Genomic DNA, 19,388 nt, shown 5'->3' with positions numbered 1-19,388 from the left:
AAATGTGAGAGGCACACCTATATAAATAACCACATTGATGTTACAACAATGTTTTCTGTAAGAAAAGTGATCTCTGTTTCCTTTTTCACGAAAATAGACATTAACTACCGGAACAAACAGGCATAATTATATAACACTTCATCAAGATAACATTCATTCGTATAATCATTTACATATCTTTACTCTACTAAAATAAAAAAAAAAAAAAACTTTTTTTTAAAAAAACTAAAAATATTATTTAAACATACCGAAAATTATTCAACAATTGAAAAATGTTTCTTTATAAAATTTATAATGAAACATTTTTATATTATATTATCAGATAATAATAATAAGCCACGTAACTTGATTATAAAAATTTTAATCAAGTATTTCTCTTTAAATAACATATGGAGTGTTGTAAATTCTTTTTTCACTCAATTGTTGAGTGTCTAATAATGACATGCAAAATTCTATAAAATAAGGAAATGCCATACTTAAACTCAAATAGAAATAATAAGGAATTGGACGTGTTGATCCAAATGGACAAAACCATAATCCTCTTCTATTAGCATCCCTTATATGATGGCTCAAGAAACTCGATAAAATTATCCATCCATAATCACTAATATTTGGTTGATTCAGCATCTTTGAATATATTAGAAGAAAAAGCCACGTCATAATTGGTATTGTTGAACAATGAAGAAATCCTCGTTTTTGTAAGTGCATAGCATCCTGCAAAAAAAAAGAAAATAATTACTATATACATTTATTAATAAATATACTTCCTTCATAAGAAAGCAATTATATTAACTAATTTTATTATCATATTATTAATTATAAAATATGTAAACAATACTTGTATTTCTATACTTACTTGTAACCTCCAACTAATTGCAATTAAAAAATGATCAACGTCAACAAATGATGCAATGAAAAAACACAAAAACACTTTTGAAATATTTTTCAACACAGATTTTTTTGATATTATTAAAATTAATGACCACGTGAGACCACTGACAGTTGCATGTGTGAAATTATCAGAAACAGCACGTAAAATTTCACTTTTTTGTTGCAATAATCTATCACCGATATAGGAAGTAATTCCTATTAAACTTGTAAATAATAATTGTAAAATCAGTTTTTGCTGAATGGAAAACATTTCATTATTTATTATTGTCTCTTTGGAATGGATAAAATTGTTGACATGAATGTCAACATGTCTATGCGCGCGCGCGTCCAAGAAATGAGGTTTTCTTTTTTGGCGGAAAATTTAAAATTATATTTTTTAAATTTTTTCCGAAAAATACAATGGTATGAACTAAATGATAAATAAATTATATATATAATAAACATTCAATTAATTTATACTTCATTACATTGTATTTTTTAAAAATATTTAAAAAATAATTTTAAAATGTGTAAATAAAACAGCTGTGATTTAAACAATCGCAATGCTGAATAATAAAATTTCCAATAAAAAAAAGTACCCGAAAAATTTTTAAAGGAAGAGAAATATAAAAATTTGTAATTTAAATTCAATTTAAAATTGTATGTGTTCTTTATGTTATCAAATAATTAATATTTTTGTATAATTTAATTTCAATTTATACTAAAAGTGTAAAAAAAATCAAATTAATTAAAATATTAACTAGTTTGAGTAGAGATAGTAGAAAATAATTAAATTTTTTGTAATAGTAATAAAATTTTCATATATATGATAAATATAGATTAATTGATTAATAGTTTAAGAATATAAAAAATTACATATTCCTGAAAAAATAAATGATTATCAAAATTGAAAAGAAATATTATTTGCTCACCACGTTGATTCATCTGAAAATAATGAACAATTAAACAAAACATGCACAAAACATTTACAAGACACTTACAAAACATTAACAAACATTAAAATATAAAAGACAACATAGTGACAAAAAAATTAAAGATTAAAATAAAGTAAATTTTCACTGGTACTCCAGTTACTTATTTTTTACTTACATATTTTTTTTAACCGATTTACCTACCTACAGCTATATTTAAAACGAAAGAAAAATGTTTGCCTACTTTTCCCGATTTTCCTGCCTACAGCTATATTTAAAAGGAAAAAAATTTCTTCACTACTTTTCCCCAATTCCCTATATATACCTAAAGATATATTCGAAACGAAACTAATACCGCCCAGGTGCAAAATGACCTATACTAGGGTTAACGTCCCGGGACGCAACCGTCACCTGAGCGATTTCTTCTGAAAAGAAAAAAATTAAATAAGTCAATCATTAAAAAATTATCAAAAACTTTTAATTTTTAATTCCACATGCATTAACTTTGAACTTTTGAAAATAAAATTTACTTTGAAAAATTGAAAAATTGTTAATAAAATTAATTTATTAAATTATTTAAAGTTAATAAAATTTTTTAAATTTAGTTTAAATTACTTTTTTATAGAAAGAAAATTACTTTGACTCAATAAGAAAAATTAAGAAAGTTTAAAAATATTGAACACACAGTAAATAAATAACATACATATTATATAAACAATGAAAAGAAACATTGACAATAATATTAATTTACTTAGTATTAAGGTAGCAATCAACAAAACATGTAATATTTTAGGATGTAGGGAGTATTAGAAATTTTGAGGGGACAAAAATTTCCGAAAATATCATATGCTTATTTTAGATTACCCCTAAAAATGACCAGAAAATAATAATTTTGTCAATGCTGTCACTATGTTGTCATATTTCCTTCCCTGTTTATTTTTTAATTTTAATATTTCATTTCAATCAATATGATATATTATTTATTTTTTTTAAAAGTCAAAGAAATTCAAACATTTATAAACAAAAAATGTCTAAATAAATTAATGTTCAATTTATGAATCTATTTTAATTAAATTGATAAAAAACATAACTGTTTTAAACAGGGAAGGAGTTAAATAAAAATCGACTCACCGATCGGCGAATCCCACGTCGGGGCAAAAGTTACATCGCCACTTCTCGAGCGCTTCAGGCCTGCTCCCGAGGATCCCTCTTTCTTGCGCGCACTTCTGCGCGAGGCCGGGAGCGTTAAAAAAAATCTTATAAAAAAAAAGAAAAAAGAAAACAAAAAATTTTATAAAAAAAAGTATGCAGGGACCACTTTTCTTCTTCCACATCCTTCCTGTCCTTCAGGTTGTTTTTTTTGGACATGGACTGAAAAACACTGAAACAATAAAAATTAATTAAAACTTAAATAACTTATTATTATTATTGTTCTGGTAATAATGTGTAAAATTAACCAACTTACCTATTGCGAATTTTTTCGTCGTGTTAAAGATATGATGACACCATACTCTCTCTATCTCTTTCAATAGATGAAAGTTTCTTCCCTGGAATAGACTGAAAACAAAAAAAAAAAAAAACATGTTATATGTAAAATAAAGGATTCTTAATTTGATTGTACAGTTAATTATTACAATTTATCCCAAAATTATTTATTTAAAATAATTAATAAAATCATCAATCAATTAATTTTGTTTCTTTTTATCACAATTAATATTTCTAAAAAGATTTTAAAGTATTGAAAACTATATTTAACTAGCATATTATTAAAAAAGAATATTTTTAATAATATCTATTTATTATCATTATTTATAATTTTTAAAATTTTACTTTGTTCAAAATTAACCAATGAAAAGGAATACTTACAATTTGCGATTTATCGCGACGTGTTAAAGGTACGATGACTGCTAAATCTTCCTGCTACTGGACCAACTGCCTAAAAAAATTAATTCATTATATTATATATCTGTTAAATAAAATAAAAAAATACTGAATATTGTCAATTATTAGATTACTCTAATGATTATTAATATTCTTTTAAATATGACAATATTTATAAATGTTAACATTTAATATTGTACTAATGGTCATTTACAAATACTAAAATAAATTTTAATTATACATAATATTATTTCTAAACATTTAAACAAATTAATTTTATTAATAACATTCATCAGTAAAATATACATAAATTAAGAGAAAAAATTTAACAACTTACATTGAACTGCGACTCAGCAATGCCAGATCTCCTCCAGGAGCAGCTCCGCAACAAACACCCATCCTTCATGATTTGACACCTATAAATTGAGAAAAAAAAAACAATTTTATTCAAAAATTTAAAATAAAATTTTTAAGAAAAAATTAATTTAATTATTTCATAGGTTTTAATAAAAAAATTTACATCACTTCTTATTCTTCGTTTTTTTATAAATATTAATTAATTAACAATATGAAATTATTGAACTATGTAATTAATTAATAATTAAGTTAAATAATAATTTTCTCTATCAAGGAAAGGAAATTTCTGCGCTAAGAAAAGTAAACAAAAAAAAAAAGATAAAAGAGACTTACTTGTTCGTAGATTTAGTAGAAACTGCCATTGTCATCTCACTTATGGAAATCTCATCCAATTTTTCTCCTCGTCTGAATTCTGTAAAGACAAATAATAAACAAAAATTGTCTAAATAAAAATCGAGGAGACTTTATTTTTAAAAAAAGATATTAAATAATTTTATCAAATATTGAAAGAAGTTTCAATTTTTACATATGTACACCGTAAAAAAAATTGCCTGATTTACAGTTTCGAATTGTTAATTTAAAAAAATCTGTAATTATACATCTTTAAATAATGAGAATTTACGTAATTTACTGTAAACTTAATACTTTAATGTAAAACTGCTACTTTCAAAGTATTAAGTTTACAGTAAATTGTGTAAATTGTCAACTTTTAAAAATGTTATATTACAGATTTCTGTAAATTTACAATTCTAAACTGTAAATTAAACAAAATATTTTTTTACAGTGTACATATAAAAACGAAAACAATAAAATAATTCATTATAATATTTATAAATAGAAAATTGATAATTATGTTAAAAAAACTGTGTAATGCAAAAAATTGCTAATAAAATGCAAAATATAATTTTTAGAACAAAAAATGTTTAAAAATTCTGTAAAATCTTTGTTTTTATAAATAAATATATTCACCTGAGTTGAGAAGGGTTAATATGCCGAAAGGATTAGTATTTTTGGCCTTTTTTCCTGAGATGTCATTAATATTATATTTTTTGGCCCTGTAAATAAAAAAACAAAAGTTAAATAAATATACAATACAAATTTTAATATTAATGAAATTTTGCTTTTAAATTTTGTCTCTAAAGTACGAAGGACAAGTATCTGAATCGATGTAGGATAGAAATACGAAAATGGTTGTGTAGTAATTTTTAGGTTAAATAGCAAAGCGTCATCAAATATGACAAAATATTAAAAATTCTGATATTTACCAACAAAAATTAGTTGAAATCTGGAAAATTTATATCACACTGAATATAATTATTAAAATATACTTTTAATTTGTATTAAGATTAAACGATGTTCTTTCTTATTCACAAAATTTTCTGGCACTTTCAACCGCTTTTTTTTACAATGTCTACTATAGTGAGCAATGATACCAACTTGAACGAAAAAAATTACCTACCAATTAAACTTCTACCAACATAATTAAATTTTTTTTTAACTACTTTTTTCAAATGTAATAACCTTCTTTTTTATTTATTTTTAATTTTATTAATAATTATTAAACTAATAATCTAATAATTATTAATAAATTTAGTTTTTAATAATTTTTTTATATCAGTTTAAAAAAATAATTCAAATATCGTGCAAGAATGCCACCTAGCGTCGGTATTGTGAAGTCACAATACATTCAACAAGTCGCAACAAGTTTTAATGTCAAAATTTTTTAGGTTATGTTTTTGGTCGAAAATATTTTACCTGAATTTATTATTTTTCTTTATAGCTGCAACGAAACTTTCATACGTTTTCAATTATTCATATAATACTTAACCTAATTATCACAAAATATATATAACTTACGCTATGATGATTGTAATACCACGAGATTAAATTTTGACGAACGACATGGGTTTCTTCTACTTTCTGACGACGCCATTTGCAATGAGGCGTAATGCCAACCCAAGATAACAAAAAACTAAACTTTTCACTTCTACCAATATAACAAAAATTTTCTTTGAACAAAAGCCTAATATTTATTTTTTATTGATTTCTTTTTTCAAAATATTTATATTAATTATTAATAAAATAAAAATTTTATATTATTTAAGATTTGAAATATGCAATCACTAAATTTTTAAGATATTAATTCAATTATTTTTTAGGTTAATTTTATAAAAAGTTAACCATTTCTTATTCCCAGTTTCTTTTATAAATATTAATTAACTAACAATATAAAATTATGAACTATGTAATTAATAAATAAATAATTAAAATAATAATAACAATTTTCTCTATATATTTACCTGAGTTGAGAAATAAGGTTGACACGCTGAAAGGATTAGTATTTTTGGTCTTTTTTCCTGAGATGACATTATTATTCTATCTTTTAGCCCTGTAAATAAATAAAAAAAAAAAAGTTAAAGAAACGTACAATACAAATTTTAATACTAATGAAATTTTGATTTTAAATTTTGTCTCTAAAGTACGAAGGACAAGTATTCTGAACAGATGTACATACACAAGTGATTTCGGCAAGTGCTTCCGGAGTGATCTGGACATTTTGTGATTGCACTCTAGCGGTAAATCTCTTAACTAAGTGTTGTTTATGAGTTTCCCTTCTGTATGAAATATACTCTATCTGCCATTTTCGTACGACGCATGCGCGTTAGGGATATTTTTAAGATGTAAAAGATGTATTGTTTATTTTTATTTAAAATAATTTTTTAATTATTGTCAAGAAAATAAAAAATCGCACAATGCCAAGAAAACATAATTGTTGTAATAAGCATAGTCCTTGTACTCTTCAAAAGGTAAAAAAATAGGATCCTGCGCTCTACCTATCTCTTTTTAAAGTGCATGCTTGCTCCCTCTCATGCGAATCATGAAACTCGCGCAGTCGATTCTTGTATGTCTATGGTGTTGTTAAATTGATGAACAGTTGTAAACAGTTATTTACAGTTTATTTAAAGGCAGAATATTATTAACTGTGTAATTTGACATTCAAATTATAAAGGAAAGAAACATTAAAAATAACACATATATTTTTGAAAGAAAACTTTATCTACTTTGGTGCGTTTCTGTGGTTTCTGTGATTAAGGAGTACGAAAATTCCAGAAAAAGAAATTTCTAGAATATTTTATTATATCGTCTTAGACTTTATAATAAAAAAATAATATTATATTTGCTTGGTATTTAGTAAGTTATAAAATTTTGCATTCATAATAATATTTGAAAAACATAATTTTCTAAATAGTTTACAAAATTAAAAAAATTTTACATAAACAAACGAATTGAATATTTACAGGCTTTGTTGTATGTGTTGACGAATATTTTTAAAAAGTTTTAAAAATATCATGGGTGGTGCTCATCTTCACACTCCACAATCTGTATTTAAACACATGATAGGACAGCAAAATGTACCTCAAGAACCTGAACAATGGTTACAGGTACCTCAGATTCCTCAGCCTTCAATGCCATGGAGTATTCCAGCACTTCAGCAACCAGATTTGGTTCGATTTACCGGCGAAAATCCTCAATCAAAAGCTCCATTATTTTTGCATCAGAAAAGAAAACTTGAAATGCCAGATCTAGTTGACACGTAAGTATACACTTTTTTTTATTACTATTTTCAGTGTATAAAATCTAAAAATTTGCATTAAATTCAATTTATCTAATTAGAAATACTAATACTTTTTTTTTGTGTTGTTTTTATTAATTTTAGTAGACCTTCAAAGCAACATATAAGTGAAGAAAAAATGGCAGCTCATTTTCAACAGTTACACATTTCACACAACTCTACAGAATTAAATCAATCTTGTAATCAATTTAATTCACAAGGAGATTTAGAAATGGACAGTTCAAATCTAATTGATTTTGAAAAGAAAATAAAACCTCAAGCAAAATTAATTTTATCCGAGGAACTTAAAAGATTACAAGAAGAGCCTATTATACCGTCATCAATATTGTCAAAACTGTAAGTTAGATATATTTTTAAAAATTTTAATAATTAAACCAGTTATATTAGACAATGAAACGAACAACTGGATAGATTCTCTCTTTCAGGGAAAGGCCCACCATGGCTTTAGTTCTCTGGGAACCACCAAATAAACATCTGAGAATTTTGCATACTCCTAGAAATACATCAACACCAATTCCTAATGCATCTAATAATAATAATAATAACAACAATAATGCCATGTCCGATGAAGAAGGTAATAATAATAACGAGACAGGGCACGACTTAAACCAAGTATTTCAAAATCAATTTATATCCACTTACGAACCAATGGATTTATAAGATTTGAAAGCACACATTAAGATTGTTTTTCTTAGCAAACGTTCGTGATTTTTCTTTTATATTAAAAATGTTTTGTTTTCTTTTTCGATATTCATAATTTTTATTAAAAATTTATTTTAGTTTTTCATTGAATATAAAATGTTTAAAGAGTTTATTGAGATAAAAATTGCTTTTTATAATGCAAAAAAATTGATTTATAATTGACAAATTATTTTTGCTTCTTTACTACCATTATAATAATAAATGTATATTTTTTTAACTCGAAAAAATTGAATGAAGAGTTTTTTTTTTCATAAGTAAGAATGTAAATGGTAAAAATGACAATTGTGAAAGATCATGTAATATTAAACTTACAAATATAGTAAACATTAGCATCATATACACATTACATTACACATATTCATAATTATTATGTATGTATGAAGATTGTAAAATAAAGTATGAATTATCTTCTTAATTTTTCAATTTTCTTCGAATTTTTGTTTTGCTTTTAATATTTTAAGTTTTTCCACAACTTTTCTTTTCGAAAGAATATCTGACAAAAATGAACTTTTTTTTCCATTCAAATTTTTAAATTTAAGGAAATGCATTTTTTAAAAAGATAAAACAATTTTAATAAATGATTTTATATTTTTTAGAACTCTTTACAACTTCACCATGTGAATTTTCAAACAAGTAAACGAATTTTTTATTATCAGTAAAAAAAATATTCTAATAGAAAAGAAATAATCTTTCCTTCTATCTGTGATAAGTTATGAATGAACTATTTACTTGATTGATAGTAAATTTGAACAATATCTTAATGAGATTTACATTAAGCACCATTAGATTGAACCCGTAAATTTAAAAATTATAATATGAATAAAATTTAAAATCTATGCAGATTTTTTTTATTAAAAGTGAAATAACTCGATTAAAAAAATTTTTTTTTAATGTGTCTAGGTTCTATTATGTTTGTCACTTATTATCGAAGTTCTCACAGTACTTGAGTCATCCATTATGCTTGCTTTAAATGATTCTGCATCTTCTAAAGGTTCTCCATTGATTGCTGAAGCTACTTTATCGTTTTCTAATAATGTAACATGATTTCCTTCTAACGTATATATCTCTACTTTATCTCGTGTTATCTGAAAATAATGTTTTTATTGTAAATCTCATTATATTATTATTTTATTTAACTGAAAAAAATAGTTAATTGAAAATAAATTGATTTAAAAGTAAAATTTGTACCGTTCGAAGACCATAATCATCAGCAATTTCACGAAGAGTTGGCTGCGCTGGCTTGAGAAGAATAATTGGAGATCTAATAGGTGCTAAAGTTGCATAATTATAAGACTGCAATGCTAATATTCGATTGTAAACAGATGTACAAACATTTCTTTGATCATCTGGTGTGACATTCATATCAGCGGGTACTTCATTGGTTAATACTTCCAATTTTTGTGCCCAATTTGTACATTTTTCCAATTTAACGAGAAACTGAAGCGCAATTGAAAAACAGTTTTAAAACAAGTAAATTTTTTGCCTAATATTAATAGAAAGAAATTACTTACCTCTCCACTTAAATTCGGTGCCAATATGTCCATTATACCTAAGAGTAAATTTGTTTCCAGTTCTCCTTTATGCGCGGAAGGAAGTTGTTGTTCAACGAGTTTTTTCATAATTTCTGGCGAACCATCAATAAGTACTATTCTGCCGGTGAAACCTTCATTTTCTAATAACCTGGCAAGTTCTATCGTTATAACACATCCAAATGAATAACCTACAAGGACAAAATCTCTGCGATCTTTCGATCTCTCGAGTACAGTCTAAAAAAAATGTACATTACAAAATAATAGGTTTTCAAAGAGTAACTTTTCAAAATTTAAAATAATTACTCACCGGCAATAATTGTTTAGCTATTTCAATAATAGAAAGTTCCATTTTCATATTTTTAACAAGTTGCAAACAAACGGCTCGTGATTTAATTTTTTCAGACAATATCTTAAATACAGCTCCATAGCCTTCAATACCTGGAATTAGATACACCTCTTTTCTGCCTGGTTCATTCTTTGATGGTAATTCATAAACTTCATCGTGAATAAGATCACCAGAACCCAAAACACGAATTAACAATCTCATTCCAGCAATTGATTCAATATTTTTATTTTTATCTTTCGCCGCTGCAAGTTTCTTCTCAGTTTCTTGATCTTGTGTTGACATTTGTACTAGTTTAGCAAAATTAAGACTACGAATATCTTGAGCTGTAAGGAAGACTTCAAATTCACGTTCTAATGTTTGTTTGATCTCAACGGCCATCATTGAATCCATACCCAATTCAGCTAAAGAAGTTTGTTGACTCACTGTCTTTAAGTCCTTCAATCCTGCAAGAGATTCATTAATTTATTTTTGGAAAAATTTAAATTAAAATAATCAATAAGTGAAAAAATTGATCATATATTTACCCATTATATTAAGGACAGCATCAACAATATTTGTTGCTCCAGCACCTCCAGCTCTTTTTTCAGCAACAACCATACTTGCAACAATTGGTTTGTCCTGCCGCATAAAACCATCAAGTTCTTTTAGACATGATATAATAGTCTGTTGTAGTGTTCCACCAATGACCAATTCTTTATGATCTTCTTGCATTTCTGCTACAAGGCCAACATCACCCACTGCTCCCCATTCAACAGCCAAAGCGGGTAAACCTTCAGCGTGACGCCTCTCGCAAATTCTCTCCATAACGGAATTAGACATTCCATAATTTGACTGTCCAGCATTACCACGACCGCAGGACACTGATGAAAATACAACAAAATGACGTAATTTAGGACACATTTTTCTCGATAATTCATCTAATAATTTTGTACTCCAAGCTTTTGATCTGAATGATTCTTCAAAGGTCTCTGCAGTTTGATTTTCCCAAAGACTATCCTTGAGAACTACTGCAAGATTGAAAATTGCATCAACTGGTCCAAGATCGGCTGCAGTTTTCAGAATAGATTGACAGTCTTCTTTTTTTGAAGCATCTTTACCAGCAACAATGACAACTTTCACTCCATAACTTTTCCATAAATCAACTCGCATTTTTTGATATCCATTTCTTATTCCTGTTCGAGATGTCAAAACCAAATTCTGAGCTCCTCGAAGAACAAGCCAATCAGCTAATTCTAAACCAAATCCACCTAGACCTCCAAGAAGAATATAACTATGACCATTTAAACAATGATATCTAGGTAGAGCGGGAGTTAGTCCATCAATTGGATCATTCTCATTGCACACATTTATTATAACCTTGCCAATATGTTTTCCTGCTGCCATATACCTAACAGCAGCTTCCACTTGATCCTTTGGAAAAACAGTCCTTACCAATGGTTTCACAGCACCATTACGTAAATATTTAGTAAGAATATTTTGCAATTCTTTTTTTTTATCATCAGCCGCATCAAACATATTATCCAACATTACACCATGGAAACTAATTTCCTTTAAGAATGACTCCATTCCTAAAGGATTATTAGCAGCAAGATCAAACTTTCCAATTTCCAAAAAGCGACCATTTGGCGCTAAACAACGTACAGAAGCAAGTAATTTCTCTTCTGCTAATGAATTCAAAACAATATCAACACCCTGACCATTGGTTTGTTCAAAAATCATATATTCAAAACTCGTATCACGAGAATTACCAATATGATCATCAGGAATTTGTGGGAATGTTTCTTTAATAAATTTCCTCTTCTCAGGTGTTCCAACAGTAGTAAAAACTTCACAACCTTCAAATAGAGCAAGATTTATTGCTGCTAAACCAACACCACCAGTACCAGCGTGAATTAAAACTTTATCTCCTTTCTTCATTTTTCCACTCAAATAAAGAGCATAACAACAAGTACCATAGACAACTGGAACTGTTGCCGCTTCTTCTAAACTCCAATCGTCGGGAACATCCCAACAGAGATTTCTATCGATTACACGCACATTAGTGAGACATCTGCTATTTAACATGCCCATAAGACGTCGACCTTTGGTATCAATTCCCGCATATTCAAAACCAATGACACATTCTTGTAATTGTCGGGTTTTTGCCACAACTTCAGCTGCCAATTTTCCTGTCGCCAACATAACATCTCGGAAATTTAACGGTGCATAAATAATTTTAATTAGATCATCGTGTTTAAAACCTGGTTGAATTGGTCCTTCGAGCCATGCAAGAGAACTTAAATCTCCTCTCACTAATTGATTCGTCCAAATATGACGTACAGGAACAGTTTCAACTGGTGGTAACTGTAAGTGTCTGAAAACAAAAACAAAAAAATTATTAAATATTTCATTTCTTTTTCAGTTTATTTCTATTTACCTGTAAGAACCCCAGCAATTTCCAGGGCGTAGAACATTGACTGATAAATCCATTTTCAGTTGTTTCAAATAAAATGGATTATTCAGAGAGAATTCAGGAGCTTTTGGATCTTGTATCAATACTCCACGGACAATTTCACCACCAGGTTCTTTAGTCAAACAATTTACAAGTCCAACTAATCCTGATTCAAAATCACCTTCGGCTACAATAACAACTCTCAAATTTCCACTAAAATCTTTCTCAGATTCGGCTTTTAGAGTTTTTTTCATTTCTTCTACCCAGGAGAATTCGTTATTATTTATTTTTATAACAGACGAATGTTTTATCAATCTATCACGTTTACGAAGTAAAACAACAACTCCTTTCTCGGTTCTTTTCTCTAGTACAGTATCAGCTTCATTATTTTCCGTAGAATCAGGAATTTTTGTATCATTCGATTCACAACTTATTATAAAACCACCGTCTTTTAATGCAAAAAGTAATTTTTTCAAGTCTTCGGTTTTATTTTTTGTCAACAATTTATGTCCAATTGCAATCAATGCATTCGCTTCGGTTGTAATCACTTTTTTTGGATCATTAACAATAATATTCTCGGATATTTCATTATTCTCGAATGTTTTAGTAGCACCAATATTTACATCTGCTTGAATAAGTGGCATATCACCGAGAGTTTCCAATACTCTTGGTGACACTAAATCATCAACTGAAATATTCTCATCGTCAGCTAATTCCACGGATTTTACCTTAATTCCTAAATGACATTCAAGTGCAATGTGAGTTGCAAGACGAATAGCTGTTTTAAATGGAATTTCTTTACGATCACGATGTGCGACAAATTTATATTCCTCGAGTACAGGTTCTCCTGCTGGCTTTCTTCGTGAAATGGCACTCGCTTTTAAACCTCTAAATTCAACACCCCCGGCAACAATTGCTGAGAAATTCTTGTAGACATAAAGAGGAAATACTGAAAAATGAAAAAAAAAAAGAAAATTATTTCCTAATAACTTCTATTTGATAAGTAACTATTACCTTTTTCTTCACCCATGGCTCGAATTTGATTCAAATGAACTTTGGTATCAATAACCAATTTTTGAATTCCTGTTGGAACAAAAAGACCTCTTGTATCGGTGCCCAAGAGTTCCATTTGTAACATATTATCCATAAATGCAACCCAATTATTAGACCAAGTAACGTGACCCTTTTCACCCGTTGTCGAAGCACTTTTTATACCACGGAACAATCCAGAATAATGATATCCACGAAGTCGTAGCTCCTTGTAAACATCTCTACTTTGCATTTCTTCCTCCATTTCTAATTTAGGAGTCAAATCAGGATTAATTCTCTCATCAGCTGGATTTTGTGTTGCGCGAATAAATCCTGTTACAACTGCCACACCACCTTCGATTACCTCAAATCTTCCACTACCTAAAATGTAAATTTAATTTTAAAAAAATTGTAAAAAAAATAATTAAAAAAATTACTCTTACCTTTTTGTATCATCACTGTTAATTCAATACTTCCTTCTTTTGGAATAGTTGTAGCTCTCAAAAATTTAACATCCTCGAATACAACCGAAACTTCAGTGTACAATTCTCCTTTCATCATTCCCACGGTTTCCCAAGCAAGTGTCAAATATCCAGTAGCAGGGAAAAGATTTCTTCCATCAATCACATGTCCAGACATATATTCAAAATCTTCGTCGGACAAAGTTACTTCAACTATTCTTTCTCCTGATACAATTTTTTCTTGCATACGATAAGACGTTACATACCAATCATCGGAGTGTTCCCAGCGAATAAATGGAGAAATCATTGGTGTACCACGACTTACTGGATATTGAACTTCAGGATAAAGATTATGTAACTGTGGTTGAAGACCAATATTATACAATTTTCCAAGACCTTGAAGTACCATCTCTGCATTATCTTTATAGCCACGTTTAGTTAGTGCCACATTGACAACACTTGGAGCGAGCGATCTTCGTAAAATTGCCTGCAATAGACCATGAGGTGCAATCTCAATAGTAATTGCATCCTTAGAAATAGCGGCACTTGTTTCTTCAAAAAGTACTGCACTCAAAAGATTATTAGTGTGATATTCTGCCGATGACAATTGAGCAAGACTTGAATTCCATTCACTTCTTGGTATCGATGAACTAAGCCATTTATTAGAACGTGCTTTTGGATTTGGAATAACTTTTTGCAAATAGGCCAACAATTTAGGACCCGCTGGAGCAATATACTTGCTGTGATAAGGAATATTACTGCATGGAACTTCTTTCGCAAAGACTTGATTTGCCTGCACAAAAAAATGAAATTAATTTCTATTTTTTGAAAATTAAAAAATTTTAAAATTTCCACTAACTTGTAATTGAGCAACAAAATTTTTCATTGATTCCGCTGGTCCACTGATTGTTGCACTATCTGATGAATTATGACAAGCAATTTCAATATCAGGAGGACATAAATCTTTCAAATCTTCATAACCCAAACCAACAGCAGCCATTGATCCTTTCACAACTTTCGTCTCAATGGAAGCAAGTCCTCGAGAATAAGCACAAAGCACCATTTGTTCTGCAGTAAAACATTTATCAGCGTAAGCGCAACCTAATTCACCAACTGAATGACCAATTATATAATCCGGTGTAATACCAACTGATGTCAGTAAATCAACTAAACCAATCTGAAAAATATTCCCTCATTAAATTCCATTTCTTTTTCATATTATTTTCTTTTTTTGTTTTATTATTATAATTTTACCTGAACAGTTGCAATTCCAACAAATGAATTGAGAATATTATCAAAGACCTTTTTGTCCTTGTTTGTCAAAATATCGTAAATATCAACACCACGTGGTTTTAGAACAGCATCACATTTACGTACAGCTTCAGCAAAAACAGGAAACCGCATAAGTGCCTCTCCTGAAAAATTTTAAAAATATAATTAGTAATGAAATAATAAAAATAAAGAGATATTAAATTATTTACCCATTCCGGGCCATTGAGAACCCATTCCAGCAAAGACAAACCACACTGGTCGTTTATTGCCTGGAAAATGTTGAATTTCTTTAATCGGACTGCTTCCAACATCTTTTCCACCCATTATTGTATATCCTCTATATAAATGACTTGGAATATCTTCTGAGTGAATATCATGAAGCAATCTCACGTGCTCAACATCTACTGGACGGCTTTCAATCTTTAAAGAACAATTTTATTGAATTCGCCAATATTTGTAAGTTGTAAAAAATTTCCAAAACAAACTCACATCATTTAATAATGTATGAACAGCTTCCTCGGTACGTCCAGAAACAACAATGAGCCTAGGTAAATCGTCTTGAGGTGCTCCATTGTTGATCTTTTCTTTTTGATTGGATCTAAGTAAAATATGAGCGTTAGCTCCACCAAAACCAAATGAATTAATTCCAACGTATCCCAATTCCCAGGGGGTTAATTCAGTAATGACCTTAATACGTCCATCTTCCAATGCTTTTACACCCTCCCTCGGTTTATTGTAATGTAAATTTGGAGGAATAAAACCAGTTTCCATTGCTATCAACACCTATTAAATGAAATAAATTTAGAATAAAATTCTATTAATTAATTCTAATATTAATAATCTAATTAATAAACCTTAGCAACTGAGCAAAGACCACTGGCTGGTTCTGAATGTCCCATATTGGATTTGATGGATCCAATTTTCAATGGAGTTGTTCGTCCAGGACAAAATACCTTCTCAAGTGCATTTACTTCTTCAGGATCTCCTACTTTTGTACCAGTTCCATGCGCTTCTACATAATTTAACATTGTTGGTGGAATACCACAATCTTGATAAAATTCCTGTAGAAGAACACTTTGCATAACACTAGAGGGAAATGTGATTCCTTGTTCTTTATAACCATCACAATTTGTTTTAGCATACACATATGTTGCATAAATTCTTTTAGCATCTTTAGCTTTTTGTAGAAAAACAACAGCAATAGCTTCACTACGAGTGTAACCATTTGCATCAACGTCAAACGATTTACAACGTCCATCTGGCGATAAGACACCTGTCAAAAAAAAAAAATTATTTTAATCTTAAAGTAAAAAAAAGAAATTTAGAAAAATTAATAAATAAATAAAATTTAAAAATTGTTAAATTTTAGATTTTACTTATTATTTTTGTCTATTTTTTTACTAAGTAAACATTGAGAAAATATATTGAAAAGGCTAATTTTATTTTATATATACCAAGACGCGAAAATTGGAGGGATACGTAGGGATGGAGGCAAAGATTGGAACCGCCGACAATTGCAGCATCACAAAGACCATCACGAATCGCTCTGTATGCATGTTCCATCGCAAATAAACTGGAGCTACAAGCTGAATCGACAGTATAACTGGGACCATTGATTCCCAACCAGTAAGATATTCTGTTTGCAAGCATAGCTCGACTGCATCCTGTGATACCAAATCCATTTACCTAAAAAAAAATTACAATTTTTATTTAAAGAATTCCTTATTACTTATTGTTAATAACTGCTTTCAATATATTTTTCCTATATTTAATTTTCATATTAAACAAATTTAAAAAAAAATTGTAAATAAAAATAGAAAAAAATTATTTTTTAAATAAATGCAATTATTAATTAATTAATAACGTCATATAAATTTAATAACATAAATTAAAAAATCTAAATAATAAATATTTAGAAGTGATAACTAATTAAGTAAAACAACACTTATAAAACAAATAAAAGAAAAAGAAAATTCTCCTTTTGATTCAATAAATTGATAATGTGGAGAATAAGTTGAGAGGTCAATACTATTTAAATTCGAACAGGAAACACGTATTATACTAACATACGTTGTTCGACTGGCTAGTCAAATTATTTCACGCATAAATTTAAATTCTATTAACAAAAATAACATTAAAAATGTCTCATTGCATAAACTGTAAATAAATATAAATGAGAAATATATTATAAAAACAATAAAATTAAAACAAAGTATATGTATGTGTGATTTAAAAAAATACAAAATTAAAAATTATTGTATTAAATTTCAATAAATATAAAAAAAGGAAAATTTTTATGTTTTTAAATAATTAAATGCAATAATTATTGCATTTTATTTATTGCAGAAATTATATTTTCTAATAAATTTTTTATGTACCTGAAGTTTTTCGTAAAACCAAGTTTTTTCAGATTCTGAAAAACATGCTCCAATAAAAACACCTGTTTTTGTGCCACGCAATTTACGTGGATTAACTCCAGCATCTATGATTGCCTCATATGTGTGTTCCAATAGCATTCGACACATTGGATCCATGGTGTGTGCCTGCTTGAAATGAACTCCAAAGAAAACAGAATCAAATTTTCCAACATTGTTCACTTTTCCAGTTCTTTGGGGAATTTCCGGATGATCTAAAAATTTAAATTAAATTTATTAAGTCACAAATAATTAATAAAATTTTTTTAAATTAATTATTAACAACATATTATTATTATTATATAAAATATTTATTTTTTAATAAAATTATGTAACTTATTGACGAGTTTTACATCAATAAACAATTAGCTCATTTTAATTTCAAAAGTTCATTGAATTAAAATGAAGTAACGTCAAGAACTCTAAGTATAATGTGAATTTTATAAAACACAAATAGTCAATAAAAACAAAAATGTTTAATTTATTTTTCAATTATTATAAACTTATTTTTGTTTTGTTTTAAATAGTAAAAAGTATAAATATAATAAATAAAAATTTGGTTTTTAAGATTTTAGAAATCTAAAACTAGATTTCAAATTTTCAATTAATTTTCTATAATTAAAATATTATTTAATTAAACGTTCATTGTATTAATTTATTTATATTAAAGAACTGACCTAATTTCCATCGTCTATCGTCGTCCGAAATAAGGTCCACCTTATTGAACAAATTTTCTTTAAAATGTTTTACGTCATCGGAATCAGGAAATCTTCCTGCAATACCGGAAATGACAATTTCCTCTTCAGGACTTTCAGGAGTTAGTCGTTTGCCATTGCAAAGGCTAGTTGTTTGATTTTCGCTCATCTTGAAAGGCTGTAGTTATCCAAAATAGTAGCCTAAAAAATGAGCACAGCACACTTAATTATAATTTATTCTCACTATTCACACCACATTAATTAAATTGAGAAAATTTTATTTGATTTGCTTCTCTATTATATCGTCCGAGTAAGACTGAGAAAATTTTTAAACGTTCTTTTATAACAACGGCTACCCCCACTTTTTAAAATCAAATGAGACTCCAAACCCCAATCTCCTTTGAACTTATAGGCATCGAAATTACGAATCGACATTAACCCCAGCGTAGCCTTGCTCTGTTATAATTAAAAATGCATTACAGGAAGCAATTGAGGTTTTTCTTTTTTTAAAATGAATTTGAAAAAGCAATATATGTCAAAAAGTTGAAGCCACTTTTTCCTTCTTTGATATTAATAATAAATGAAATTCAAGATAAATTATTGCTAAACTCATTATTATTCCTTCCTCTAGAATTTTCAATTTTAATAAAGTTTTTTTTGGAGTAAAAAATTATGTTGAATATATTAAAATTAAAAAGAATTTTATATTTTTGTTAAACATTTTGCATAAATAAAAATGTATTTGTTTTAAAATTTTATATATATATATATATATATTTGAATAAAAAAAAATATATTTTTTAAATTAGAAAATAATTTTTGTTACTTTTTA

General features: G+C 27.8%; 3 protein-coding genes and 1 long non-coding RNA gene across 6 annotated transcripts; 1 reads left to right on the top strand and 3 right to left on the bottom strand.

The window, feature by feature from the left end:
• Window positions 1-345: 345 nt before the first annotated feature.
• Window positions 346-1,216, bottom strand: LOC127277253 (transmembrane protein 267). Its single transcript, XM_051298222.1, has 2 exons — window positions 857-1,216; window positions 346-714 (listed from the first exon to the last, which is right to left on the bottom strand). The coding sequence occupies exons 1-2, from the start codon at window positions 1,139-1,141 to the stop codon at window positions 379-381; spliced, it is 621 nt and encodes a 206-aa protein (XP_051154179.1). The 5' UTR covers window positions 1,142-1,216; the 3' UTR covers window positions 346-378.
• A 1,830-nt stretch (window positions 1,217-3,046) lies between these two features.
• On the bottom strand, window positions 3,047-5,965 carry LOC127277266 (uncharacterized). The gene is made up of 7 exons (XR_007842350.1): window positions 5,898-5,965; window positions 5,010-5,095; window positions 4,374-4,452; window positions 4,021-4,099; window positions 3,669-3,738; window positions 3,268-3,359; window positions 3,047-3,183 (listed from the first exon to the last, which is right to left on the bottom strand). It is a non-coding gene; the product is annotated as an uncharacterized LOC127277266 (long non-coding RNA).
• A 732-nt stretch (window positions 5,966-6,697) lies between these two features.
• On the top strand, window positions 6,698-8,791 carry LOC127277606 (putative uncharacterized protein DDB_G0291786). Of its 3 annotated transcripts, none has more exons than XM_051298891.1 (4): window positions 6,698-6,847; window positions 7,342-7,635; window positions 7,759-8,010; window positions 8,100-8,791. In XM_051298891.1, the coding sequence occupies exons 2-4, from the start codon at window positions 7,391-7,393 to the stop codon at window positions 8,332-8,334; spliced, it is 732 nt and encodes a 243-aa protein (XP_051154848.1). In that variant the 5' UTR covers window positions 6,698-6,847; window positions 7,342-7,390; the 3' UTR covers window positions 8,335-8,791. The 3 variants fall into 3 exon arrangements, with proteins under 3 accessions (XP_051154848.1, XP_051154855.1, XP_051154839.1); XM_051298898.1 differs by lacking the exon at window positions 6,698-6,847 and adding an exon at window positions 6,870-7,232 and having other exon boundaries at window positions 7,762-8,010; XM_051298882.1 differs by lacking the exon at window positions 6,698-6,847 and adding an exon at window positions 6,877-7,232.
• Window positions 8,792-8,944: 153 nt separating this feature from the next.
• Window positions 8,945-18,918, bottom strand: LOC127277600 (fatty acid synthase). The gene is made up of 16 exons (XM_051298870.1): window positions 18,539-18,918; window positions 17,826-18,076; window positions 16,902-17,133; window positions 16,302-16,720; window positions 15,937-16,230; window positions 15,657-15,867; window positions 15,430-15,590; window positions 15,035-15,352; window positions 14,158-14,968; window positions 13,700-14,095; window positions 12,671-13,634; window positions 10,779-12,607; window positions 10,216-10,697; window positions 9,888-10,142; window positions 9,565-9,813; window positions 8,945-9,461 (listed from the first exon to the last, which is right to left on the bottom strand). Exons 1-16 carry the CDS (start codon window positions 18,723-18,725, stop codon window positions 9,273-9,275), a joined length of 7,248 nt encoding a protein of 2,415 aa, XP_051154827.1. The 5' UTR covers window positions 18,726-18,918; the 3' UTR covers window positions 8,945-9,272.
• Between the last annotated feature and the right edge of the window lie 470 nt (window positions 18,919-19,388).

This window comes from Leptopilina boulardi, unplaced genomic scaffold (genome assembly GCF_019393585.1).
Source record: "Leptopilina boulardi isolate dan_hultmark-lab unplaced genomic scaffold, ZJU_Lbou_2.1 LbouV2_110, whole genome shotgun sequence".
Classification (NCBI taxonomy): Eukaryota; Metazoa; Arthropoda; class Insecta; order Hymenoptera; family Figitidae; genus Leptopilina; species Leptopilina boulardi.
Note: the sequence above shows the minus strand (reverse complement) of the source record. Positions and strands in the feature narration are given on the sequence as shown.

What these genes read in the sequence shown, in the direction of transcription:
- LOC127277606 (XM_051298891.1), top strand. Translation starts at nt 7,391, where the DNA reads ATGGGTGGTGCTCATCTTCACACTCCACAATCTGTATTTAAACACATG. An exon ending in ATGCCAGATCTAGTTGACAC is followed by an intron (nt 7,636 to 7,758) that starts GTAAGTATACAC and finishes TATTAATTTTAG; the next exon opens with TAGACCTTCAAAGCAACATA. An exon ending in TCATCAATATTGTCAAAACT is followed by an intron (nt 8,011 to 8,099) that starts GTAAGTTAGATA and finishes TCTCTCTTTCAG; the next exon opens with GGAAAGGCCCACCATGGCTT.
- LOC127277600 (XM_051298870.1), bottom strand. Translation starts at nt 18,725, where the DNA reads ATGAGCGAAAATCAAACAACTAGCCTTTGCAATGGCAAACGACTAACT. An exon ending in AGCCATGGGTGAAGAAAAAG is followed by an intron (nt 13,635 to 13,699) that starts GTAATAGTTACT and finishes TTCATTTTTCAG; the next exon opens with TATTTCCTCTTTATGTCTAC. An exon ending in AATTGCTGGGGTTCTTACAG is followed by an intron (nt 12,608 to 12,670) that starts GTAAATAGAAAT and finishes TTTTGTTTTCAG; the next exon opens with ACACTTACAGTTACCACCAG.
- LOC127277253 (XM_051298222.1), bottom strand. Translation starts at nt 1,141, where the DNA reads ATGTTTTCCATTCAGCAAAAACTGATTTTACAATTATTATTTACAAGT. An exon ending in CAATTAGTTGGAGGTTACAA is followed by an intron (nt 715 to 856) that starts GTAAGTATAGAA and finishes TTTTTTTTGCAG; the next exon opens with GATGCTATGCACTTACAAAA.